Source organism: Cheilinus undulatus, linkage group 8 (genome assembly GCF_018320785.1).
Source record: "Cheilinus undulatus linkage group 8, ASM1832078v1, whole genome shotgun sequence".
Classification (NCBI taxonomy): domain Eukaryota; kingdom Metazoa; phylum Chordata; class Actinopteri; order Labriformes; family Labridae; genus Cheilinus; species Cheilinus undulatus.
The window spans coordinates 22606598-22634455 of record NC_054872.1 but is presented as its reverse complement, the minus strand read 5'-3'; the positions used below and the strand labels follow the sequence as shown (position 1 = coordinate 22634455).

Here is a 27858-nt window from a genome sequence, read left to right as displayed (position 1 = left end):
ATTAAAATGATACAAGTCTGCACAGAAAAGAGTAAAGGTGCCTTACTCAGAGCCTGCAGGTTCTTGGTCACTACTTTAGTTAGGAAGTGCAGCTGCAAATCTTCAGTCTCTGGAAAGCTGCTAATGTGTGGCCTTCTTTAAAACCTATATTTATGGAAGAGGTGGAAAGCTCTGCCTCTGCATGCCTTTAGAGAAAAATAAAAATAAGAACACTCTCCTTTGTGACTTTTCTCTGACATCAAACAGTTTTTTCCCTGATTTGAGATTGATTTATCTTTTTAACCATGGCTCATATTTTTCAAGTTAATTTGAACGTGTTTTACTGAATTTTCTATTGCAGTGGTTCAAGACTCAGACATCTGGGTTGCAATTCCCCATTAAGGAGTTGATGATGAGTCCTGATACCTCAGAAAAACATCAAGACAGAGGAAAGCAAGCATGCTTTGAGGGTTTCATAGGCTTTTTGGCAAAGAAATGTCCCCCAGGCACACATTGTCACTCCCCCATAATGACAAAGTGGAAATAGAATTTTGGAAATGTTTACAACTTTATTAAAAAGTTAGTTCTAAGTTGAAGCACCTGTGGCAGCAACTTCAGCCTTGAGTCTTTTTTAATATGTCACAAGAAGCTTTGCACACTTAGATAGGGGGTTCTCTGCCATTCTTCCAATCCTTTCAAGTTCAGTCAGGTATGATGGGGCCTTTGGTGGACAGCCATTGTCAGCTCTTAAGAGATATTCGATAGGGTTCAAGTCAGGGTTCTGGCTGGGCCACCTGAGGACATTCATAGTGCTTTCAGACAGACATGGTTCTGACTCTGGCTCTGTTCTGGAGTCTCAAAACCTTGATGCTCTCTGGCAAACATGCTCACACCAGTTTTAGTGGAACTAAAGGAGGAGGATGTGATCGACATGTATGAACATTAGGGGTGTAATAGTACGGAAATATTTTGGTTCAGTACGTACCTCAGTTTTGTAGTCACAGTTCGGTGAACCCAGCCTTCCCCATCTCTTCTGCAACTTCGACATATAACTTGCTCTTCCTTGTACTACTCTCCAGCTTCACCAGGAATTCTGTCAATGCCCTGATCGCAACCAAACATTTTGTCTCCTCAGCAGACCACTTTTTCATCATTTTCCGCTTGTCTTCCCAACCTAGAATAAGACACGCCCACTGATGATGTCACAGTTCTTGAGGAAGAACCGACTATTTTTTTGTTTCCAACTGAGAACCAACTTTTCAGGTTCCCAAAAAATTTAGTTTTTGGTTTTAACACAACGGCCAGTTCAAAATTAGGTTGGGGAACAAGAACCGGCACTGAGCTGTGCCAGTCTGAAAGGCCTGAAAGAGTGTCCTTAAGCCACTTCTGTGTTGTCTTATCTCGGTCATTGTCTTGTTGGAAGGTGAACCTTCAGCATAGTCTTACGTCCTGAGCGCTGGGAACAGGTTTCTATCGTGGATATGTCTGTGCTTCACTCCAATCAGCTTTCCTTCAACCTGACCAGTCTCCTGCTGCTGAAAAACACCCCCACAGCATGATGCTGCCACCTCTATGCTTCATTGCTGGGATGGTATTGGACAGGTGATGATTGGTGCCTGGTCAGACATACTGTTAAGAACAGAGGCCAAGCAGTTCAATGTTGGTTTCATCAGACCAGAGAATCCTATCTCTCACAGTTTGAGAGTCCTTCAGTGGCTTTTTGCAAACTCCAGGTAGGCTTTCATATTCCTTGCCCTGAGAAGAGGCCTCTGTCTAAGCACTGTGCCTTAAACCCCTGATCAGTAGAGTTACAGTAATGGTTGTCCTTCTGGAACGACATCCCGTTTCCACAAAAGATCTTTGGAGCTCAGTCAGAGTGACCATCAGTTCTTGGTCACCTCTCTTAATGAGGCCCTTTGAAAGGCCATTTAGATCCACAGAAGACATTATGTTTTCATTGACAGAGCAGAATTAGTCAATCTTAGTGTGAAGTTAGTGGAGTGATCCAAAAATTACTTGGTAAAGAGGTGTCATGTATTTTCCTGAGCCATTCTTACAGACATTAAAGCTGGCTGGCTTCTGTTTACATAAGTGGCATATCCGGTATAACTGTTGAGCTTTTATGACCAACCACCTCCAGAGCAATAAAGAACATGTCTGACCTTCTTTATTCATCTTATTTTGTTAAAGGTACATGTCCCCAAATCTTATCAGCCCCACACTGACTGTTGATTTCTCCCAGAGGACAACCTATCTCTGGCACACCTGAAAATGAGGATTTGAAAGAGAGCCACCGTACTGTGCAGAAATAAGACAAAGACAGAGAGCGGGTGAGCTGAGCACTGCAGTGGTGACTGGTGCTCTTTAGAAGAGGTTATCTTTGGTCACACAGGCCGAGCTGTCTGCATCCATCACATCAAACCGCACAGAGGCAGCCTGTGGAGCTGAGCCACAGAGGAAATTCTTTATTTTACCTTCTAAACCCTTTTTTGTTTTCTTTAACAATTTGTGCTTTTCTTGATTTGTTTTCTCTCTCTCTCTGCTTATGTTTACTCTCTTTCTTCATGCTACGCATTGGTTATCTCTGATTTGTTAGTGTTGCTGTTTTTGCTCTCCTTTTCCCCTTCCCTTGTTGGTGATACACTTTCTCATTCTATTTTCAAACTCTAATCAGTTTAGTCTCACCTCTCTCTGATCAGTCTTTTGCTTCCAGTTCTCATTTACTTTCATGCCTTTAGACTCTCCTCTCTGCATGTTTCATCTGCTCTACCACTATTTCTGTCTTCACTCTATCTTCACGCTCCCTGTTTTATCTGCTGGCATTTCTCTTCCTTTGCAGCCATGATCATGCATTTCCTCTTGTAACATTTAAAATCAGCAGGCCTGAGTTCCTTATCTTTGAAGCCATGAGGCCTTTTTTCCCTTGTAACATCAGAGTTTATGTCAGCATGTTGTCAGTAGAGAGTCAGAGGAAACAGAGAGCGGATGGCCTATAACAAATGTTATGAGATGTCTGCTTTGACGATAATAAAGGCACGTGAAATGAAGTCCTACTAACTGGGGGGGGGGGGGGGGGGTGTTTGAAAGCATATAAGGCAGTGTTCTTTATTTGTTTTAAAGGTCATTGTTGGTTGTGCTGTGATATTATCTGACAGGAGAAATTCTAGTCTTATTGCACATAAAGGTAAAGGCAGCTCTATGCACTGTTGCTGGCATAGATAGAAATTTCCTGCTATTCATGTTAACCCGGTGCTCTAAATAGGCTGTTTTACATATCTGTCATGTTGCTTATAGGTCAGTCAGAGCTACAAGAATACGATGTAGTAGGTATGCACTGCCACTGAGATGTAAACCTTATTACCAACCTCAAAAGGCAGCTTTGCCAATAAGGGTTCTTCACTATTGGTGGGGCCAGCTGGTAAAAAAACTCTTGCCAAAGCCATCAGGAGAAGAGCAAAAACATCTTTTCAACCAAGAAAAACTTTCACTTTGGTTCTTAACTCTTCTTTTGACTCTCTGAAACCAACGTTATGTACTTCAAGAAGGGACACAGGTAAAAAAAAAAAAAAAAAAAAGGAAGACATTTTTTTAACCATAAATCACAGCTATTTTCTTTTTCCCCTCTTGAAGCGAGCTGTTTGCCGTTGTAATGATCCATGCCTTTGTAGCCCTTATGAAAGCTTTTCTAGGGAACCTGGAACTTGAGTAACTTTCCAGGGTATTTAAAGTGTAAGTGAACCCCCGGCTCAGAGCTAACTCTGCCCACCTCTGTAATTCAAAAACTGCACAGAAAGTGAGCAGTTTGGTTCTGAGAGGAGGGAGGGGAAAAGGACGGGGCTTTCCAGATGAGGCAGGAGTGACAGTGATGTCCCCTTGTCAGAGAGAGACACAGACACAGACAGAGTCCCACAGCACTGCTGCCTCATAGCGATCTTTTTCAGTGGAGACGTTTTCCCCTCTAGAGTCCTCTAGAGGCTGTAGTGGTTCTTAACACTACCTGTTCGGTCCATTGGCTCCAGCAGCAGCGTTACTATAGCCGGAGCTCTCAGAGCCGAGACAGTGCAGGTGAAGGCAGGAGAGGATGGGAGGGGTCTCTGAATGATAAGGTCAGTTAGAGGCGGTAACGCTGTACCTTATATATAGAGATTGTGACGTAGATGGTCGGTTTCTACGTCACACAAGCCCCACCTTTTCAGAAAGATTTTTCAAGGCAGATGTCCACTTGAGCTATAATTAAAAGCCGTAAAATCCAGATTTTTATCAGTTTGGTACAAATTTTAGCTATAACACCAACACTTTTTACATTTTTTAACCCATTTTTGCTAGTGGCTAATGCTGACCGCCACATTGATTTCCCAGAATGCTTTTTGATGGGATTTGGCAACCAATGGCAGGCTGTCCCATTGTCGCATCATGCTTTGTCAAACTGAGCATGTCTGAATAAGAAGATGAGGTTCGAGATGGCCTGAATAGCTCATAATAGTTTTAGAGTTTTAATTCCCATTTCATCTTTAGAACACCTTTTTCAAAGTTTGAGTGGCATTACTGCAACATACATATTCTTTAAGCACAGGTTGTCAAAATAGTTGAAAATAGCTTAGGGCTTGAAGTAAAGGAATGTCCAGCTCTGATAAAACTACCAGTATAGCTACAACGCTAACCTCTTCACCAGCTGCCATCATTTGTAGGGTTGAATGCACTTCAAGTCATGCCCAAGCTTCTGCCTCTTTCTCCTGAAATTACACTGATTGGTCTGGGTTACAGGTTGCAATCATGCTTTTAAAAGTTAAGAAAAAATACCTTCTAAATTGGGAGTATTCGTGTAAATGCTTCCTTGTGTTAGAACAACATTCTGGAGAGAACTCCAGAGATGACACAAAAACTGTATGTTTGAGTAGCTGTCTGGATAGGGATGCATACAGACACAGAAAAGTTGAGGAAAAACTCCAAATCACTCCTTCACACTGTTAAATGTGTATCTATTCATTGCATTATCAGGAAGACCTTTAAAACACATGCTTTGTTGAAAGGTGAAAAACATCCTGATGTGTCAAAGTGTGTTTTAATAGTTACAAGACCAAGCAGTAAGAAGAAACATTTTTCAGCTGTTTAAACAGAGTGGCCTGGACATTTTCTAATTTTTTGGGGGGCCTTTTTGGCTTTATTGCGGAGATAGGACGGGGGATAGAGCCAGACTTGAACCTGGGCTGCCTACCCACCTGGGGCGTGACCTAACCACTAGACCATCTGCGCCCCAATCTTCTTCAACCAACTTGAGAGTCTTATACAGTTGTGGGACACAACATGTCAAGTTAAAAGGAGCAGACAGGCCCTAAATGTCAGAATGGTGGTCAAAAACTATTACATTTTGTCCACAATTTTGAGTTATGTACATGAGCGTATCTGTAACACTGACCTAGATTAGTGCTGAGCATTAAATCAGTATGAAACCGTAAAAATCAATATGGCACCAGTTTTATTTCATTAAATTGCCTTAAAGCTTACAAGCTAGGGCTGGGTAGTTAATTGAAATTTAGATTAAATTGCAATGTGGATGCAATTTTCAAATTGCAGAAGGGGCAATATGTACTTTTTACCTGGAATGTGTCAAAATACCAGTTTGAAACATTTTTTTTTTGCAGCAGAGGTGGTATGCTCTACGCATCATGCAAACATTCAAGTGTCATTTTTTTTTAATATTTTGCAAAAAACTTCTTTCCTTATTTCTGTATGTTTTTCTTATCAAAAATGAGAATGACATTAAAATGATTATTCCTCTCAGTACAGAAATTCATAAGAAATTTGCAGTTTGAGTCAAAATAATCACAATCAGATTTTTTAAAGTACTTCAGTTCTAGTTTATTTTCTATCAAAACAGTGTTGGGTACATTTTTGGATGATTGTTGCCTTGTTTGAAAACTACATCAGATGAGGACCTTAAATCGCATAGGGAAAAAAATAGCAGATTATTTTCCCAAACTGTTTACCCCTTTTGTGAGCACACCTATAATTTAAAAAAAAAACTATTAAATTAAGCTCATAAATATGGCATAGATAGATACATATTTTATTTCAGACTCAGGGTCCATACAAACAATAATCAACCTCAACTCTAAGAAAACAATCAAATTGGGTCAACTAGTGCTTTTTAAAGTTTGACTGTTATTTTGTTGACCTTCATTTTCTGTTGGATTTCTACCATGAAATTACAGATTTTTATGCTCTTAAGAAATATGTTAAATCAAGAAATTACGTGACACAATATTTGGATTTTATGATAAATGCAGCATTGAGGATACCTCTGTAAAAACTAAAATTCTCTTTAAAAAAACAAACAAAAATTAAAACTGCAAACCGTATCTTTATCCACAGAGAAACTTAATGACCCTTCATGTCTCTTCGTCTGGACGTAGGAATGTCAAGTTCATGCATTCCACTTATTCCTCCTCAAGCTGTGACTTTTTTCACAAATCAGCAACAGAAGCAAACTGATTCTTCACCATGAGCTCTTATAAACCACAGCAGCTGGTGTTCTGTCTGCTCAGCGGGAACAAACAATACAAATGATTAATCAAGTAAACACACTGACCTATGAAGGCTGCACTTAAGGACAGGGAGGTCCAATAAACTGCCGAATTTGATAGAAATGTTGCTGTATTGAGATGCTCTATAAATTGCAGTTTCAGTTCAGTATTGATGATTATGTGTTTGTTTTCAAGTAGCGAGGAATTTTTCTCTTCATTCATCCTTCTGTAATTCTTCTGTTTTTACACAGACATGCTTCAGAGTTTTAAGCCTTTTCATCTTGACGAGTCAGCATGGGAACTCTTTGTGCTCTTTGTTATCTCCTTGTTCTTGTTTTTCAGAGCGTATAGTTACAGCTACAGAGTGTATAGTTACAGCTACATGCTCATTATTCCCTCTGTTCTCTCTCTCTGTCTCTGTTTCAGGCCCTCGCGACTCACCGAGCCTACCTCCTGACAGCTCGTATTCCTGCCAAGGTAAGAGCAGCAGCTCAAAGATATACAGAAAGCAAGAAGAAAACACATTACTAAATATTTCTTTGCTAGTTACATCAAGGTAAACTGCCTGAATAATTATGATTTCATCCCCATGCACAGCCTAGGTAGGCAGGTGCTGGTTGGTTCCAGGAACAAAGGGAACAATAGGAAAGAAATAATCAGCTGCAGACTAAAACATGACTTCAGCATGACTTTATTGTAAGCAAACAATACATTTTGATTTTCTTGTTAAGGGCTTTGGTCAATCATTCTGTAACGATTATTCTTTGGGTTGTGTTATCACATTGAACAAATACATTAACTTCTGTTATTGTTCAGGCGTTACAAAGTTTCAGGAATTCTTCTACTCATGTCCCTACTTATCACTTTGACACCATCCCTGTTCAACAGTGTAACTTCATTAAAATCAGGTTAAATCAGAGTAGATTGAAGCTAATTTAGAGGTGGTTATGTTGTGTTTATACAGCTGGTTGACATGAAGCACATGAGCCATAGTACAGAACAGATGACAATTATCAGCGCCATCACCAGTGATAAAACATCCGTCATCATCAGCTTTACCAGAACCGTTGTCACCATTGGCACATAAAAACCAGCAGTTGTCTAATTTAATGCAGATGTTCAGAAACGCCTCCAGCTGCATCACTTTAACTGCTACTGCTGCTATTAGTAGTATTACACTTATTATCAGACTCGGACCCTTCTGCTTTTCAATCTGTTATTTCAGTCTTGCTAATAGCTGTTCAGATAGGTCCACAATCAATTGAATTCACTTGATTGACTTTGACTATGTAGCATTTTGGGAGCATACATTTGAGTGAGTGAATGTAAAAACCAGAGAAAGTATTAATAAATGCTTAAATAAAAAGCTATCTGATATCTACATGTGGAGTTGCCTTTAAAGGTTTTAATGCTCTAATAACTCAGAGTTTCAAAGTGCTTCTCCTCAGGAAAGAAGCAGTTTACAAAAACAAATCTCTCCTTGAAGTGTGTTTATGTGTTTCAACCATGTGACATCAAAAAATGATGAAACTTCAAGCAACAAATTCAGAGGCCACTTAGGCCTTACAATGCTCCTTTATTGTCATTTGCAATTCCATATTAAGCAAACTACAACTGCAGATATAAATATCAAGATGGCTAAAAGCATCAAAGTTACAGTAAAACAAGAAATATGTTTGAACTGGAGCTTTCAACCACATGACATCAGCAAATGATGAAACTTTAAGCAAGAAATTTAATGGCCACTTTGGCCTAAAAATCTTTGTTTGCCATCATCTGCAATTACACATTAACCCTCAACAACATTACCAAATCCAAGTTCAGGTGTTGCAAACCCCCTTCTCCCCTTAAAACATACTAAATTTATGTCCGAGCATAGGAGCATGGAAAAATGTTTTTTTAAAGTCTTTATGTTTACTTCTTTCTAACTGCGCTCCAAGTTTTATGTTTCATCTCTATCCTGCTGAGGTGTGTTAAGCTGCTAATGACTTGAGCACATTTCCTGATAAGGGTGTTCATAATAAAAGCATTTCAGAACTAGAAAAGCACTCGGAGAGCGCAGACCTCCGCCATCAGCCCTATCTCCCAATAGTGAAGAATCCTTTAAAATATTCCTGGATCCGCCCTCATGTGCCCCCCACCACGGCATTCGCCGATTACTCCCTCCCCGGTGGGGTGGAAACATGGTGAGGCAAAGCATTGCCTAGCTACAGGTGCCAACAGATGCACCCGGATGACTGGAAGTCATGGCAGAGGGTGAATAGTCCTCTGTTCCTCCCAGCATTGTGAGTTTTCTCGCTACAATTCGCTGTCTTTCTCTCTGTTATGCTCCGAATCGTCTCCTCAACCGGGCATGCGTCTGTCAAACTCTATAAACTCCAAAACTTTGAATAGAAACACACCAAAAACATGCTGCTGGGATTGAAGTTTCTCATGTCCGCCATCTCCTGGTGTAAAGTGGTAACAGCGCTGACCTCCGCTATTAGCCCTATCTCCCAGTAGTACAGAATCCTTTAAAAAAATTCCTGGATCCAGACGGTGATCCAGATCACTCCCAAAATCTAATCAGTTCTTCCTTATGCCATTTCTGACATTTCCTGAAAATTTCGTCAAAATCCGTCCACAACTTTTTGAGTTATGTTGCTAACAAACTAACAAACAAACAAATGAACAAACCCACCTGATCACATAACCTCCTTGGCAGAGGTAAAAATAACAACCCTGGACTTTTATTGTGAAGAGCTTCACGGAAGTAGTTTGTTTATCATTGATTTAGCTCAGCTTTGGCTGCTGTACCAGCGAGTTTATGCAGCTAGTTGACAGCTGCTCCTCTGCCGTCTGGATCTTTGATTCATCGTGGACTTAACAAAAAAAGTCAGAAGTTGAAACACACCTTTAAACAGATGTTTAAGCCGTTGTAGGATAAATAGCTGCAGCGCTGGGCTCAAGACAATAGAACAGCCAAAGCAGCACGAAGCTTGTGTTAAAACCCGAGGCAGGCTGACAGAGATGGCATACTGACTTTGTTAAGGTACAGCCATCAAACTGGGAGAGGAAAACACACGTTTTGCCTGTTAACCATGCTCAGTGGCAGTGGTAAGGGTGGGTGACGTTTGGTTAGTTACATGGCTACACATGATGCTAAAGCAAAACGTGCTATTGACGCGACTCAGCCTAAGCTGTCCCTCATAAATCATTCAATCTGCCAGCTGTGGGAGAAAATATGCCTTGTGACTGCATTACAGCACAATGTAGGCATTTAAACTGGTGATGATAGTGTTGCAAAAATCCATTCTGTGACAGAAATTTTACTGGTGATGGTATTAATACCGGTTTACCGCCCACCTCTAACTGATTATATAAGGCATCTCAGCCTTTAATTAACATCTCAGGAAAAAACGACTGCTAGTAATTTTTCAAATGTTATAAACATTCTATATTTAGACTTCAGCGGTCAACCAACGGTTGTTTATCTCCAGTATAAGGCCTGATGGTCCTCCTGGTTGGAAAAAGTAGCACTCATCAGTTTCCTCCCTAAGTCATGAGATAACCTAACATCATATCTTGTAGCAGGTCCAGGAAACATTCACTGTTGCCCTTCAAACAGCCCTATACTTTCCAGTCAATAAGATGCCTCAGGGGACAGTTAAGGTGATTGATTGTTGGTTCAAAAGCTGATCTGTTTACCGGGGGTAGAAGAGGCCATAAAGAACTTTCAAGCTGACCCTACATGACGTCAAATGTTTCCAGTATTTAGATCTGTTTATTTAGCTGGCTCCGCCTGTCATCTGTTTGCCATTAATGCACTCTCGTCTATCCAGGAGGGAGCAGACACCTGCTTACTCTCTCTACAAAGCAGTTGTAGGATCCCTCATTTGTTGCTTCTCTATCCCCTTCTCCTCCCTCTCGGATAAGCCTGTTAACAGCCACAGATCACCTCAAGTCTCCTCTCCGTCTTTCCTTTAAGCCACTTGTTCAGCTTTTGCACCCATATCCTCTCCTTCCTTTTCAACAATCAGGATTACTCCCTCCTCACTTCATCCCTCTCTCTTGTCCTGTGTTTATCTGTTTCTCCTCCCACACTCACTGTGCTAAAGGTCAGCAGTGTGATACAACATCCTTTATCCCCTGCTCTATCTTCAGAGTAATAGTGTTAGTGTAAGTAACACCAGTGTAGTAGTAGTAGTAGTAGTAGTAGTGTAGTATTTCCCACAGAATGACTCTTTACCTGGGTGGTTGCAGTGGTGGGGTCATTTGAACTTGTGAACTGTTCCACACATTGTTCTGTAATCATAGCAGGTGAGCTGCATGTATGCCTGTATGCTAGATAATAAACACATATTTTCTACAAACTCTTCAGAGTGAAAGGACCCTCCTTTTATGTTGTTGAGATGATTTTGTTATAAAACCGGAAACGGGTGTTTGAGAAGTAGCTTACTTCACAAGAGAACAAAACTTAAAACCACATACACATACATTGGTCATAAGCTATAATGAAACCAGACACACTAATTTATAAAAACATCACGGTCTTGTAACCTGACACTCCAGATAGACTGTTTAATATATACCCTGCATGGGATATATTTCTCATTTATCTGGAAAACCTCCCATAGAAAGTGTTTGAAGGACAAGAATTTCAAAAAACTCTTCCAGGGTGATCTTTCAGTACTTTTCTTTGATCTTCTTTTAATGAAGAAATGTAGTCCAGTTCTGACACAACTACAGCTATATCCAAGCTAATTGCTACACCAAAGCTACCAGCACAACTAAACCATACCTGTAGCCTCCCCCCTCATTCTCTTTCAATGATACTGATTGGCCCAGTCCATTCTCAGACCTGGTACAGTCCTCTTAGATTGGAGCTTTGCAAGATGGATATGAACTCTGGCCAGTCCTTCTGCTTTGCAAGGTTATTTTTTTGTCTCATTCACACAAATTTAACAATGATTACATTACAGAGATTTCACAGAACACAGTAGTCTTTTGTTGTGTTTTGGCTGGTGGTTTACAAGACAACTGCATTTTCTGGGCAATAAAACAGAGCATTATTAAAACAGATTCCAGAGTTGAATCCTTTGAAAACAGCAGTTTCCGCCGCCATGTAAAATGGGAATAGACATTCGAAAAATGCTGTATTTGCACAGTATGCTTCCATTCAATAGCCACATGCATGTAGTTTGACAACTAGAATGATAGTGGACTCTTGTCCTGTTCAATATTTTCTTGAAACTTACTCGTTTGTAGTTTAGGGTCATTTTGAGTAGCAACCTCATCTCATTGTCCACACAAACATCTGCCATTTTTATGCTATACTTCACGGCTCTGTAGAAAGCAAAGTATTTGGCTGTTGTTTAGGGATGGGAATTGATACGATTTTATTGATATCGATGCCATTTTTGATTCTTCGCATAGATTACTACCTGTGAATTTTCTTCTTGGAAAGGTAGACAAGATAGGTTTTCACAACAACTCACATTGTATTAAGTGTCTTTCTCTCTGAACACAGAACAAGATGTACACCTTCACGGAGAGTCAATGACAAGCACAGTTTAAATACTGGCTATAGTAAACAATTTTTATAACTAAAAATGTGAAACTTCAAGTGTTTAGGAGGAGAACATGATAGAATATACAAAAAAATGCTTTTGTTTGGAAATGTCTCAGTTAAAACAGACTGCTGTTTGGATCTTCAATCTCATTGCTCATTTTCTTTATAAGATAAAACCTTAGAATAAATACAAAACTAGTCTCTGGACATATTGAAATAGATTGAAATTTTGTACAAAATTAACAGTTCTTGTGCAAGAAAATGCATGCCTTACATGAGATCATTGTTCGACAGACATTGTACTTCATATTTTGAGAAATGAAGCCATATTTTCTTATCCTGTTTTTTCGACTGTCCATGTTTCCTTGACTTCTCTTTGAGGCTCTGACTTCCTCTCATGAGACCAGGTTTTTCAAGGCTCGTGAAAGTAAAGCATTGATAAGGGAATTGTGAATATTAAATGTAAATAATGTCCATGGATTGAACCAGTTGGAAGTGGTTCTAAACTGGATCTCAATTAGTGTTGTTTTATTAGAAAGCCACACCATGCCAGGCACTCATACTCTAGGATTGTCAGCCACTTTGTGTGTTTTTGTGTATTTGTGTGAACTGCACTGCAAAATGCTGTGTACTGAGTACAGAACTTTTTCTATGAAAAACAATTCCATATTCTGTGTATCATTTTCACTGGAACAAGGCTTCAGTTGAACAGGAAATCACAGGCATGTTAGAAGGGGATACATGGGGGTTGTAGTCCATGAACATGTGTGTGAATAATATGAAATAATACATGTTATGTAACCTCAAAACTGCTGAATTTTAGATATTTATTTCTCAATATCAAGAAATTATCAAATATCAAATATATCAAAACAATATCAAACACTGTTTGCAATGTACCATCAGTGGTACATTGCAAACAATGTTTTTACAAATTACTCCAACATGGAAAACCTAAACTACTATAACTACCCAGTGGTTTTCTTTATATTGCACAAATTAAAACCCAGCCCCACTGCCCCCTTTTCCTCTACCTTCCTCTCTTGGAAAATGTGCATTGGGGTCCATGGAGGGCGAATAAGGTTAAAACAAATGAACAACAGAGTATGGAGTAAAAGTAAATAATTAACTAAATAAATAAAAGTATACAATTTTTACCAATTAAAGTATTACAAATGAGAGTAAACAAACTACTTCTTCTACCATGAACTATGTGTATAGCACATCTTCTTTCCTCATGTAGTTCTTTTTCCAACAAAGATGTCATCTTTCCCTGGTAAAAACAGAGTCTGCTTCTCACTCATCAAACAATCATACGTCCGTCCATGCAGAAGCATAACCGAGCCATAATACGAAAAAACGTCACACACTCAAATCGTGCACATTGAGTCTGTTATACGTTCTATATTTACTGCAAAAATTAACAGAAAGTGACAAACTGTTTCATTCTGCGATGAAAATAAGCAGTCTTTCACTCCTACAAAATCACTCTGAATCCATCCTGACAGAGCGCTTCATACGGCATCAGCTATGCCAAGTTAGAGAGATGGTGAGCAACTTTTAGGACACACTCACACTAGGCAATCCACCCCGTGCCTTAATCCAGTGTCTGTTAGGTGACTGAGTGAACAAACATATCCCTTTATCTACTATATTTCCATGGTTGATATCCACATGATAAATGGGCAAATGACAGTGTTTAAAGCAAGGATTCGGTACGGGGGGGGGGGGGGGCAGGAAGCAGCGGAAGTGTGTCTGAATCATCAATCATCACTCTGCTTCCTCAGATTAGAAGTTTTGCCATGGTAAACATTGAAATTCATGTCACGAATATTGCAACGAAACCTACATCGTATTTTAAAAAGTGGAGTGCTACCTTCAACTGCTTCCTATCAACCATGCTTGTTTTGTTGATTCAGTGAGCTGCTGCCGACGTCGTTAACACAGACTGTAGAAAGAATTGGACAAACCCCGTGTGACATCAGTCGTCTGCTTACAATGGGCAGACTCCACAAATGGGTTCTTGAAGCCCATTTGTGGAGGCTTCCATATTGAAATCGCGGTCTCAACCAAACTTTGGATCAACCTAACGGCCCGCCCACTAAGCACGACTTCCTGTCAGCCTGCTAGCTAGCATTCCGGTTGACAGAAACGGAGCCTCTGCCTGCTGAGCTATCTGTCAATCAAATGAGACGCGCCAATCAGCTTTCATCCTAAATATAATCCAAACGATCATGGGACAAAAAAATCACCCCCGTACAGTGGGAGCACAATTAGACACTAGCTAATGAGACACGTTTGGTTTTTTGAACCAGGCTGTAAACCAGTTTATTTTGTGTGTCGAAACCAGCTGTTTAATGTGTGTCTAGATGGGACTTCCGGTGTTCCTGCAGCCAGCCTCAAGTGGACACTCGCGGTATAGCAGTTTTTTTTTGCCCATCCGCATTAGCTTCATTTTTCAGGACCGGAGGTTGCTGCTTGGTCATTACTCTCATAGGTGTAAGGCGCATCCAGCATGGAAAATTGACTACTCTTCCTCTCTCTTGCAGTCACAAGAATGCGTTTAGGTACCAAAACATGGTACCATTTGATTTTACGTGAATCGGTACTCAGGAGTACTGACGGAATTGGATCAGTGCCTATAAGAGTACCGAATTCGGTACCCTTCCCTAACTCTACTATATAGTGTGTGCAAATAAAGACATAAGCTGTTGATACTGAATTCATACTAAACCAGGTTGTAAACATGTTAAATATGCTTTTTTTTTTAATTATTAGAACTAGTTTTGCTTCTATGACTGTTGGCTTCAGCCTAAAGTGGACACTTGATTAAGATTATGTTATAAAACTGGAAACGAGCCACAAGCTCATGGGAACTGCAGTCTTTGCACTTCTGCATTAGCTTCATTTTTTAACACAATAAATTGCAGCTTTGCAAACTGACACCTTGTTTGAACTCTAGAAGCCCTAAGGGATTTTTTTTTTTTTATAAATTTACATCCTAACAAACCAGTAAATTATTCTCTACATGGTGTTTGGTGCATACTATTTCTGTTACAAGATAAAGCCAAACCCAGAATACTGCAGAAGGCCACTGACTTGACCATCCACAATAAACTGAATCAGTGTTACCATCAAAAAAGGAAAAGAAATGAAAACAACAAATGAAGAACCGAAGGAAGGATGACCAAAGTCAGCCCAGCAGGAACCTCCTATCTACTGTAAAACAGGGAGAATTACCTCTAGCATGGCTTCCAAACACTCAGAAAATGTGCTCACATGTATTTACCCACACAAAACACTCCAAACAGAAAATGCCTCAGCACTTGTCCTTGGTCCTAAAGGACGACGAGCCCCCATTTGGTCACAACCTGGCTCAAAAGTATGTGTCAAAGAGGGAGACCATACATAATAGCAAAGTTTTCACAAAATATTTAATGAAATAAGTCACAGAATTATTAAACTATGATTGTCAGTGTGTATGCAGTGTTGGATGTGTGTGAGTGTATGTGTGTCAGTCAGTAAAGCAAATCTACAAACAAAGAAGCGGTTTCCATCTGCAGGTCATGGAGAGAGAGAGTGAGCTCAGTGAACAGGGCTGCTTTATAGCCTCCTGAGCCCAGCCTGCTCAGGTGTGCTGCATTGCTGAATGTGATAGAGACTCCTCCCCCATTACCTGCAACACAAAACACAGCCAGCAAAGAGGAAGAGCAAAAACAAGGATCAGGCCTCTCCCTAGGCCGTAACACAGCATACATAAAAAAGGCTGACAGTTACAGTCATTGATTTTTCTGATGTGAAATCTTTAAAACAGCGGAGATGACTCAACAGCAAATGAAGATTAGCCTCTGTTCACTCTTCCAGCACACAGGCTATTGACTTTATTCATCCTCTGTAGATTCTCATTTCTACTCTTTTTTTAGATCTGCTCATTTTTCTGAATCAAAGCTTGGACGGTGATGGTGTTGATTTTTGCTTCAAGCAATGTGAATATTTTGCAGAAGCTGTGTTTGATCTATGTTAGATGCATCTCTCACAGTTGGAGTCTGAAATACACAAGAGAACAATCTGTAGGTGGAAATTTCAACAGTAATGCTCTTCTCAGGAATGCCAGAGGCTTTCATATTAAAGTAGCAGCAAACCTCTCGGTTAAACACTTTCTCTTCTCTCAGCTTAAATCTCCCTTTAGCTCTCCAGTGCACCTCTCAGTGGGATTGCTTGTGTGTGTCTCTCAGATTGATGGTTTGGCTCTTCTTGAGAACCTGCAGTGCCCTTCAGTCTGTCAGAGTCTGCTCCCAACATGTTCACAGGCTAACTTACAAACACACTTTAATTTACTGCTTAGTTTTTCCTTTTGGCCTCTTTTTTTTAGCCTCATGCTTGTGTAGATTTCACATATGTGAGTTTTCATTCTTAATCTCCAGTTTGATTGACTTTCATAATTTGGCCCAGAACAAACATAATGCAGAAAATCCTATTAAAGCAAACTATCTCACAGAAACTAGAAGGAGAGGTAAATATTGAACAATTTGAACTGTATCACTGACAGTAATTTTTAGACTATTTTCCATTCTAGTTGTCACAATTTCAAAACAGTCCTTGTACATAAAATCATCCTCTCAGTACTTTCTCCATGAAATACAGAAAAAACAGTAAAAGTGACAGATGGAAAGTGACCATGAGTGAACAACGCAATCATTCAAGCATTTGGTAACTCCCTTCACCTCCCACCATGACGTCCTGCCATTGGCTGGAGCTCATATTCATCAGTGCAATCACATATCATTTGCTCAAGCTAAGTCCAGTATGCTATCATGCCATTTACTGTCTGCATGAAAAGAACTGGGTGACTCCCTCTATGTAAAGTTCTGCAATCTTCTGTAATCATTTTTGATTTACAAATCAATAAGATGTATTAGCCTCATGTTAATGTACTAATGTACAGACCTCCCAATCTGGATGTTTGACTTAATAGAAGAGTAATACATGACATGCAAACTTGACTCTCTTGTCACATCTGTGTAATGAGTGTAGCCTTGTTTCTAAGTTGTATAACAGTAGATGGAGCCCTGAACTGTCAAAATGAGGCAATTTTGACAGTTCAGGTTTGCAAATGTTGCAATAAAATATTAAAATGAAATGTAAGATTTGTTTCTCTCTATAAGAAAACAAAACAATTTAAAACAAAACTGAAGGAATACCTCAAAGTGTATCAATTTTGTTGTCAAGTCTAGGGTGGGCAATTTTTAGATGTATGTATGTATGCTCTTTCTATGTGTGAATTAGGGATGCACAATATTGACAGGACATCAGTAGCAACAAATCTTACTCTTAAAAGATAATTATCATATATGTGCCGTTGTAGGTACAGACCCATATTAGCTGTAAATATCAGCCTAAATTGCCTGTAAATATCAGTCAACATTGGCTTTAAATGTTGACTTATATTGGCTGTAAATACTGGTCTATTTTGGGTGTAATTATTACTCTATATTTGCTGTAATTGTCTGCCTACACTGGCTGCAAATATCGCCTACATGGGCTGCAAATGTTGGTCTACATTGGGTGTAATCATCAGCATACATTTGTTGAATTATCAGTCTACATTGGCTGCAGATATTAACCTGTATAGGCTGTAAAAAAAAAATCGGTCTCCATTAGCTGTAAATGTTGACATATTTTGGTGGTAGATATTGGCCCATTTGGCTGTAAATAATAGTCTACATTGACTGTAAATATCGGTCTCTGTTAGCTGTAAATGTTGACATATTTTGGCAGTACATATTGGCTCATATTGGCTGTAAATAATAGTCTACATTGGCTGTAATATTGGTCTACAATGTCTGTAGATATTAGACTACATTGGCTACAAGTATCTGTGGACATTGCCTACAGTTGTCAGTCTATACTGCCTATATATATTATTATTATCATTATATTGTCTATATATTATTCTATATTGCCTAGAAATATTGGTCTAAATCAGCTGTTAATATAAGCCTACACTGGCTGTAATCATCAGTCTACATCAGCTGTAATTATCAGTCTACATAAGCTGTAATCATCAGTCTACATCAGCTGTAATCATCAGTCTACATCAGCTGTAATCATCAGTCTACATCAGCTGTAATCATCCGTCTACATCAGCTGTAATTATCAGTCTACATCAGCTGTAATCATCAGTCTACATCAGCTGTAATCATCAGTCTACATCAGCTGTAATTATCAGTCTACATCAGCTGTAATCATCAGTCTACATCAGCTGTCATCATCAGTCTACATCAGTTGTAATTATCAGTCTATATCAGCTGTAATTATCAGTCTACACTGGCTGTAATTATCAGTCATGTTTAGGCATTTTAGTCGACTTATCCATGTCCCCTCGCAGTAGGACTCGGCAGTTTTTTCAGTTTACATTTGGCTGTAATTATCAGTCTACATCAGCTGTAATCATCAGTCTACATGGGCTGTAATCATCAGTCTACATCAGCTGTAATTGTCATTCTACATGGGCCATAATTATCAATCTACATTGGCTGTAATTATCAATGTAAATCAGTTGTAATTATCAGTCTACATTGGCTGTAATTATCAATGTAAATCAGTTGTAATTATCGTTCTACATTGGCTGTAATTATCAATGTAAATCAGTTGTAATCATCAGTCTACATTGGCTGTAACTATCAGTCTACATGGGCTATAATTATCAGTCTACATGGGCTATAATTATCAGTCTACATTGGCTGTAATTATCAGTCTACATCAGCTGTAATTATCAGTCTTCGTCAGCTGTAATTATCAGTCTACATCAGCTGTACTTATCAGTCTACATTGGCCGTAATTATCATTGTAAATCAGCTATAATTATCAGTGTACATTGGCTGTAATTATCAGTGTACATCAGCTGTAATCATCAGTCTACATTGGCTTAAATTCTGGCCCATATTGGCAGTAGATATTGGCCCATATCGGCTGTAAATACCGCTGTACATAGGCTAGATGTCCTACATCACCTTTAGTAATTTTTTTTTTCTTGGCTGTATGTGCAAAAAAATTTGCGGTGGTTTAAACAGGACCAACAGACCTAAGTCAGATGAAGTCTTACGGGTTCATTCTCATTCCTTAAACTTTAATATGCTTTATGGACTTAAGTTTTAGATCTGAACTATCCGCTAAAATGAACTTCTAAGTATCAACATTTTAGATTTGATCGAAAATCCAATACTAATCTTCTCTTCTAATTGTTATTTATTTCATGCGGAGAACAACTAATAAACCAAGCTTTGATTTTGTTTGTACTGTTTAATCAGCTACTAGAGTTGTTAACTTCCTTCCTCCTGTATGTTTGTCTTTTTGCACTGTATCCCAAACACATTTGTTGTGGTATTATTTCTAGCTCTTAGACAGAACCCGAGTGAGTAACCACAGGCACAAAGTCAGACAGCACACAGACAGTCTGTTTATCCTCTTCCCCCTCTCATCTCGGAGCCAGCCCTCAGGAACACGGTGCCCACCTGGAATAGTCTGGCCTCGCTGCCTGGCCTACCCTCAGGCTGTGTGTCTGTGTTTGTGTGAGAGAGAGAAGAAGAAGAAAAAAGAGACATGGAGAGAGTGTGCTGGAAAAAATGTGCACCATATACTGCATTTATATTCATAGGTTCCTCCTACTGTCTCAATTCTGAATTCTGGGCATTCCTTTGTCCTCAAATGCTCTCTCCAAACAGACAAAAATTGTCTTACGGCTGCTGTGGCTATTATTAGATTGACTTACTTTGATCATTACTCCTTTTAAGTGGGAATAAGTAAGAGGATTAGGCAGTTAAGTTTCTTCTTTATTTTCTGTTACTTCTGAATTACTTAATGAGTAATCAGTCATAATTGAAAATAACAGCATTAGAGTTCTTTAAAGTCAAAACAAAAGTATGTGTCAATACAAGTGCTCAGACTAAAAATGAGCACAAAAAAGAACAGTATCTCCTAGAATTTCATTTAAATTCTACTAGCAGAGATTAAATACTGCCTGGCTGGGATAAAAGAGCTTATTTAGCTCAACAGTTCCCAGACTTAGCTAATCTACCAGTTTTAGTTGTTTTTGTTTTTTTTTTTTTTGTCAGCCTACAAATGTGTTTTATGCTGCTCTGAAAGTCTGTCAGTGTGTGTGAGTGGTGACGTAGTCTGTGCAGGAGCTGAAGAAATAAAAAGAAATGACTACATCCCTGCCTTTTAATTATGGAGCAGACATATTTGTAGTCAGCATTCCTCAGACAGACACTCACTGTGCCTCCACTGTTGGTTTTAGGTAACATTATTCTCTCAGATACAGAGGACAAACTGTGTGCTTTCCCACAAGGCACACTTTAAAATTCATTCATTCATTCAAAACCTGCACTCACGTGTGCAATACTATTTTTTAATGCATGTCATTTCTTTTCTTTTGTAATTAACATTAAGTAAGCAGATGATGTAATCAAACACTCCACATTTTTCTTATCTGAATATTTCTTTTGACAATTTTCAAGCCTCTGTGTGGCGATAGCTGAGGCTAGAGACATAATGTTTTCACAATGTCCATCCGTCGGTCTGGGCTATTCATCGAAACACAATACCTTGAGAAAATCTTTTGAGGAATTTTCTCCAAATTTCACAAATCTCAACTCTGACTCAGGGATTATTGGTTAGGTTTGACAGGTCATTGGGGTAAAGGTCAAGGTCAGTAGGCCTCATGTTCATCCCTTGCTTGTAACCGTGATATCTCAAGACTGCTTTGAGAGATTTTCTTTAAACTTGGCACAAATTGGGCGTGCAGATGGCTTAGTGATTTAAGACGTGACCCATGTATGCAGGCAGCCAGGGTTTGAATCTGGCCTGTGGCCTTTACTGCATGTCTCTCCCTGCTCTCTTCCCCATTTCCAACTCTATCCACTCCCCTCTTCTGTCCAATAAAGGCACACACACACACACCCACCCACACCCACAAACACAAACACACACACAAAACTTGGCGCATTTTTGTCAGTTCTGACCAAACAAGGGATGCACCATATTGGATTTTTGTCAATATCTGGTATGACAATGTTTTCAAAATGATTTTAGCCAAAACCAATATTAATACTGATATCTAAATGTAGTTCATATACAAAACTTGAGTTCTTAAAACACACTTTAAAGCGAGGGAAGTATGATGAATAAAGGAAAAGACCTTTGGTCCAGCCTAAAACTCCACTGACTGAATTTTTTTGTACAGCCAAGATAATATAATTGGATTTTAGAGCTAAAAATTGGTTGTGAATATCAGCAGAAATTTTCATACCATGTTTTACTTTTTAAACTGCTGATACCGATATCATACCAATAATATTATGCATCCCCAGGTCCAACCCTGCACTTGGCCTTGAGAGCGAACTGATTAAAATGTATAAAACAAAGGTCAGCATTTTATGCACCATTTTATGCTCCATGCACCTAACAAGCACTGCAATCAACTTTATTACCGAACATATTCACTGTTAACAAAAGATTTCCACCAAGCACACCAGCACAAAAAACATCCCAGCTCTTCTTCTTGACACATCACTGTACTCAAACCAACAGCTCACAGAGGCACATAACCACCAAGTCATAATTCTAGTGTTATTTACATCAGCGAGACAATTTTATGTCCAGTAATAAACAGTAGCTCAGATAATACTTAAATATCATATTCATTGTTCCTTTATCTCCCTCTATGATGTTACTGTGTGAGGTCATGCCTACATTATGTTGAACACTGCAAAAGTATTTTAACAGTCATTCCTTTTTCTCTTTCTTTAGGTGGAACACTCCTTTAATTATCTGGAGATCCAGGGGGTTTCTTGTAACAAGCCGACACAGGTATAAAATACATTTATCAATTTTTTTTATCAACTTACAGGAGTAGTATTTTTAAAAAACCACAACACAAACAAAGTTGTTGCTGATAACAAGATAGAAAAATGCCACTCATTTTATTGTCTTTGAACAAAGAGGTTGAGTCACAAAAGTAGGCTACTCATTTACAGTAAAATATCACTTGCATCAGACCAAAACCTTGTTTCTCCATTTTTCTTTTTTTTTTTTGTTTTGTTTTTGTTTTTTTATAAATCAGTGCTATTGGTCACCCTTTTATCAGTGGGTTTTTACACCTTTTAAAGCAATATAAAGTGTGAAAAAGATGCTGACTGTAACCATTCAATGTTTTATTATTTTAAAAATATGGAGTTTTTACATTTCCTGAAAAGTAATGATTTTGAAGATACAAGGTTTCAGCTCGAGGCCACCAATATATGGATGTATTGTTGTGTGGATAGCTTATAAGACATGGAAGCAGGGTGAAACCAGCCTTTTTCTACCTATGTTGTAAAGGCACCCTATAGGAATTTCTCTTATGTCACCCTGTTGAAACGTCCTGATAGAAAATGGCATTCTACATCCCTATGGCTGCTGAGGGATTCATGTGGAAATAGACTTAACAAGATAAACCTCTAAAGCAGTGGTTCTGCGACTTTGTGCCTGGAAAAAAATGGTGTCAAAAGTCTATGGAGCACTGGTGCCACTATTTATTTATTTAAATATATTTAACCAGGAGAACCTCACTGAGATCAAGAATCTTATTTACAAGAGTGTCCTGGCCAAGACAGGCAGCAGCACAAACACAGAGTTACAGACATAGAACAGAGAAATTATTACAAACACAAATCAAACAAATCCATGTCACAGAACAACAAGTCATTAGTCAAAACATTAGCGGACATATATTTATTTTACTCTGTTTAACAGAGAAAATGGGCAAATTCCTATGTTTTCACAGTATTTCAACTCATTTATATTGTTTTCTTTGGCTAACAAAGCTGCTTTTTCCATTTTCTCGAGGTAATTCCACAAGATCTCTGGAATGGTTGTCATGGAGAAATAGGGTGTAAAATGTATTCATTCTGTCCATCTTTTTAAAAGTCATTTAATTTGATCCATCAAAGATCCAAAATGCAGCCTATTTCATTAAATGAATATGCATTATTGGAAGTTTTTAAAACTTAGGTCACAATTAGTTATTAAAGCTACTTTAGTGGATCCTAAGGCCAGATCAGTTGAGAACAACCGCTCTGAAGCTCTTTCTTAAAACAATTAAAATACTAATATTTTCATGAAATGGGTGCATAAACATTATAAACATATTTTGGTGTGTTTTAGCCAAACTGCAGAACTGAAAATCAAAGACAAGCTTGATTCTTAGACAAGTGCTTCCCTACTTACACCAGGCGCTGACATCATCTCAAGGAAAAAGGGCAAATGAGACAATTTTGATTATTAATGCCAGGATAGCTAATGATCTACATATTCGTGCTAGTTCTTAAAGCTAATTCTTCTTCTTGATGATGCCAGAAGCCATGCCATTGAGAAAGGCTGGTGAAACAGTTTGCCTTGAACCCTCCTATGGACAAGATAATCTGCTATTTGGCATTTAGAAAATTGTAGTTATGTTAGCTGCTTATCTAGTTGTTCTTTATGCTTCGCAAATTGCCAGCTACTGTAACACCAGCTCAAAATTGAACACACCTAAGAGTGAAAGTATTTGTAGTTTCCAAATAATAAGTGTGCAAAATTCTGGTTTCATAATATAATTTCTTGAAATTTTGCAGCAATGTACACAGAACAATAACCTAAAAAATGAAGCTCATGAAAGTAGGCTAGTAATGTATGTAGCTAAAAAAATCAGGACCTAGGAGAAAACGTTGATGCAAAAACTGCTCAAAGAGCAAAGAATACAATGCATGTATCAAAGAAGGCTGATCGATTGATTTCTTGAAATCTGAGTCATTAACTCATCACAGATTTTATCAAAGATGCTCCGAGAGTGCTGTGTCTTGAACAACATAAAACAATTAAGCAGAATGTTAACCCAAAATACAACCAGTATTGATAAATACAACCAAAAACAACTCTAGGGTTGAAGCAATTGCTCTTGTAGATATGTTTCCCATCTGGGAAGAACTTCTGTTTGGCTTTTTGACCAGAGCTGGCTCACTGTCAGTCAGCAGGATCTACCAACAAATATGATAATCTGTCACTAACCACACTCTCCCTGCAGCTGAACCTCTTTCCTCTCTAGAGATTTCAGTCCTCTTAATATCCTCACTGATGGTCTCTCATGTCTAATAAGCATCAGCTGGGATTATGTTAATTCTGGACTTTAGAGCGGGGCACATATTGCCTTACGTCAGTATTTGCATAATTGGAATGAAGACTGACATAGATAGCTGGTCATTTGGAATCATTTTAGTGTGAATAAACCATTCTTATCAAGCATTTTTACAGGAAAAGTGTATGGAATAGAATACAGAAAAATATGTTTGTGTATAAATAAGGTTGCTGCATGTTTATGAGAAACTATGCCTACTGATGTGGATGACTAATACTCATATGTCCTTTCAGCTGTTCTTAGAGTATGAGCGCGGCTCCTTCTCCCTGAAGCTTCTCTCCACTGAAGAAGTGAACGAGGTGGTCGCTCACATAGGAAACTGTCTGCTGAGGATATGTCCCGGTTTACCACCAAAGTGAGTTCCTTCCTCTATTGGCTAATGTCTGATGGTGGTGTGCTCCTTCTTTGTGGATTTGCTGCTATTTAAATGCACCAGACACGTTATAAAGATGGTTTCGCCTTCATTAATTCCTTTGAGCATGTGCACACATTTAATTTCAATTTGCATGTAACCATGTATATATTTAATTTACTGAGTATTTCTGTAAAAGACATAAAACCCTGTCTTCAAATGTTCGGGCATTATGCAAAATACAAACACAGTGTTGATCTTACCTGTTATTGCTGCAGTTCTAGTTTCATTACTTCATCACATCACCTGGGATGCACTGTTACATCATTGCCAACCATAGCTGCAAAGTTAGACCTTATATGTGCCCCCGTCAGCCCAAACCCTCATCATAATAAGGAGAACATGCACAGTATTTCACTTTGATGCCCTTTAATAAAAAAGTGACACTAAGCCCATTTGTCCCTGCTTTTGTGGATTGAAAATCAAACCTTGGCTGCTGGCTTTGTGTCGACATCATGCTCTTATCTTGATTGTCACTCAGTGTCCTACGTATAGAGCAAAGCTACAGCTTTATGTTTGCATGTTACCTTCACGGTTGCTTGAAAAGATTCAATTTTAAGTACACAACAGTGGAGAGCTATTCCTGGCCTGGGCACACTTTACACTTTAGAGTCACATTCTCGGCCTTTTGTGGAACAAATTCAAAGAAGTGTGCATATTTCCAAGCCTCAAAAGGTGCATTGATTTCAGCCGCTGTGATATTTTCATTTTTCCTCCATGGAGTCAAGTCCTAGTGGTATGAGTGATGTCAGATGGGTGTTGCTTAAGCATGCATAAAAAGGGTCATGTGCTTTGTTTTCCATTATAAACATACCAGCAGGTTAAGAGCTTAAAGTAACAAAAGTAACAAGTTAATTGTTAGATTAGTGACAGTAATGTAATTACTGGACTGTCTGTGGCTCATTAGGGAGAGTTTTTGGCCATGTTCTGCCTAGCAACCTCTGCCATCAGTGGAGAATGTGGAGAGAATTGTGTGAAAGGATGTGAATTGGTAGGTGTGACCTGTGGTCTAAAAGCGTTTTGAGTAGTCAGATGATTTTACAAGCGCTATACAAGATCAAGCCCATTTAACATTTACCATAATACGTTTTCATAGCCGTGTTAAAGATAAATGTAATGTATTTACAATCATGTGTTGCCTCAAAACACTCTCAACAACAGCAACAGTTTTCTTGACTGGTTGCACTTTTCCAGCACAGTTTTTTCACAGAGGGGTAAGCCCCTCCCTAGCCTTACTCCAGACAGTCAGCCTCTTCCTCTTTTTACCCAATCATATTACCAACCTGTTTATAGTTAACATACTAACTGGGTGACATTATATCACATGTTTTCTCTCAGCATCTCACAACTCTCCAATGATTTAATGCAGCATCCCAACTTTTTTGGAACAAGTTGCTGGCATCAATTTAAAAACTAGAAAAGTTAAAAAAAAAAACAAAACAAACAAACATAAATATACTTAACATAATATTTAAGAAAATTTATGTTTGTTGTATTTCTTTGTTGTAACAATGCTTCTTGGCAATCGTATACTGTTGGAAAGCCTGTTTATTTCCCTTTTAAATGGTGCTACATTTGTAAGGAATATGCATTTGTGGGATGAGCAGCAGAGCTGAGTATGTGTGTTGCACACTTTGATAATTTGCCAAATCTTCATTGCCATTGCCAAGCAGCTTATTCACTCTTGTTTTAAGCTTCAGATGCTGACAGTCGGATGCCTTGTTTCTTCACACCTCAACCATCCAATCCACCAAACAAGAATCAATGGTAGAATAAGCTGTTTGGCTTTGGTGAGAAGATTTGAGAAGACTTGGCAAATTTTTCATGGGTGCAACCCACATACTCAGCTCTGCTACTCACCCCACAAATGCATGTTCCTTACAAATGTAACACCATTTAAAGAGAAAAAAGCAGCCTTAACAGTATAACATTTATTGCCAAGAAGCATTGCTACAACAAAGAAGTTTCCTACCAAACACATATTTTATACTTTTTGTAGGTCTTTTCATTTTACACATACCCTACAAGGTGTCAATAATTTGAGAACTATTTTTTTTGTTTGTTTTTTTTTTGTTTTTTTTTTACATTTTACAAAATGCCCACAGTTTTTTTTTTTTTTAAGAGATTGAAGCAGACAAAACATCCATCATCTGGACTTAAATGTGTTACAACTGTGAATTTTGTTTCATCTGTCACTTTTGCTGACCTACATGAAAGTGCATCTGTGAAAAAAAGCCCACATTTTAAAAATGCAGAAGTGAATCCCATTAAAAAAGTCTTGTTAAGAACAGGAAGTGTAAGTATGAATGCAGAAATGCTCCAAGGTGTAAAACAATAAACTTTTACAATCTCATTTTTAAAAGAGGACAAAGTCTTCCATTCGTCAGACTGACTCAAGTTTTTCTTTGGAGCTGCAGTCATCCTAATGCTACTCTTGTTTTTACTTTTAAAACTGCTAGGAAAATGTCCTTAGACAAGTAAGGGAGGGACACAGCCTGGATTGGCTTTGAATTTTCTTTTCTTTTTTTTTTTTTTTTTTCAATTCACAAGATACGTTTCTGTTGAAGATGATACTATGATACTAATTTTGTGTCTTTCCTTCTCAGTAAAGTGATGAAGAAGCTGTGCATGGAGCCTCCAGATAGGCTGATTGCTCTGCAGACTCTATGGGAGAACAACAAGACAGCTGAACCTGGACCCTGTGGTATGAACCAGAGACTCAACAATGACTTCACTTCTTCATCTTTTGCTTATGAATCTAACGTATTCTATGAAATTTTGTTGAATTATCCTCCTCTCTTTTTTCCCGCATAGGTGGGTTTTCTCAGATGTACAGATGTGTTTGTGACTGGTTGGGGCTGCCTTACCGAGAAGAAGTGCAGTGGGTCAGTGTTATTTACATTCTTTAATTCACCATCAACACATCCTGCTTTATCTGAGCCTGTTTGCTAGGAGTCATAAAACACTTTTAGACGCTTAAAAATAGGATAGCCACATGTGAATATGGAAATAGCACCAATTCCCTTGTCATTTTTATAATCTTTAAAATCTCTTTTTGTCTCTTGCTCCCTCTTGACCATAATTGACAACTTTTTTCTCCACTGTTTATGTTCCATCTTCCCCATGGTTTTTCTTGTCTTTCTATGAGTCATCCAGATCTAGCAAATGTTTTCTTTTT

General features: G+C 38.6%; 1 protein-coding gene across 2 annotated transcripts in view; it reads left to right on the top strand.

Annotated features, from left to right (window-relative positions):
• LOC121513415 (F-actin-uncapping protein LRRC16A-like) overlaps window positions 1-27858 on the top strand; it is a 129305-nt gene that overhangs the window by 39453 nt on the left and 61994 nt on the right. Inside the window, exons 2-7 of one of the 2 annotated variants that reach the window (XM_041793162.1) lie at window positions 6930-6980; window positions 7101-7199; window positions 21865-21924; window positions 24502-24623; window positions 27287-27384; window positions 27495-27565. In XM_041793162.1, coding sequence (XP_041649096.1) covers window positions 27294-27384; window positions 27495-27565 — 162 coding nt within the window. In that variant the 5' untranslated portion in view covers window positions 6930-6980; window positions 7101-7199; window positions 21865-21924; window positions 24502-24623; window positions 27287-27293. The remainder of the gene's footprint in view (window positions 1-6929; window positions 6981-7100; window positions 7200-21864; window positions 21925-24501; window positions 24624-27286; window positions 27385-27494; window positions 27566-27858) is intronic. The other variant, XM_041793161.1, reaches the window with a different exon arrangement.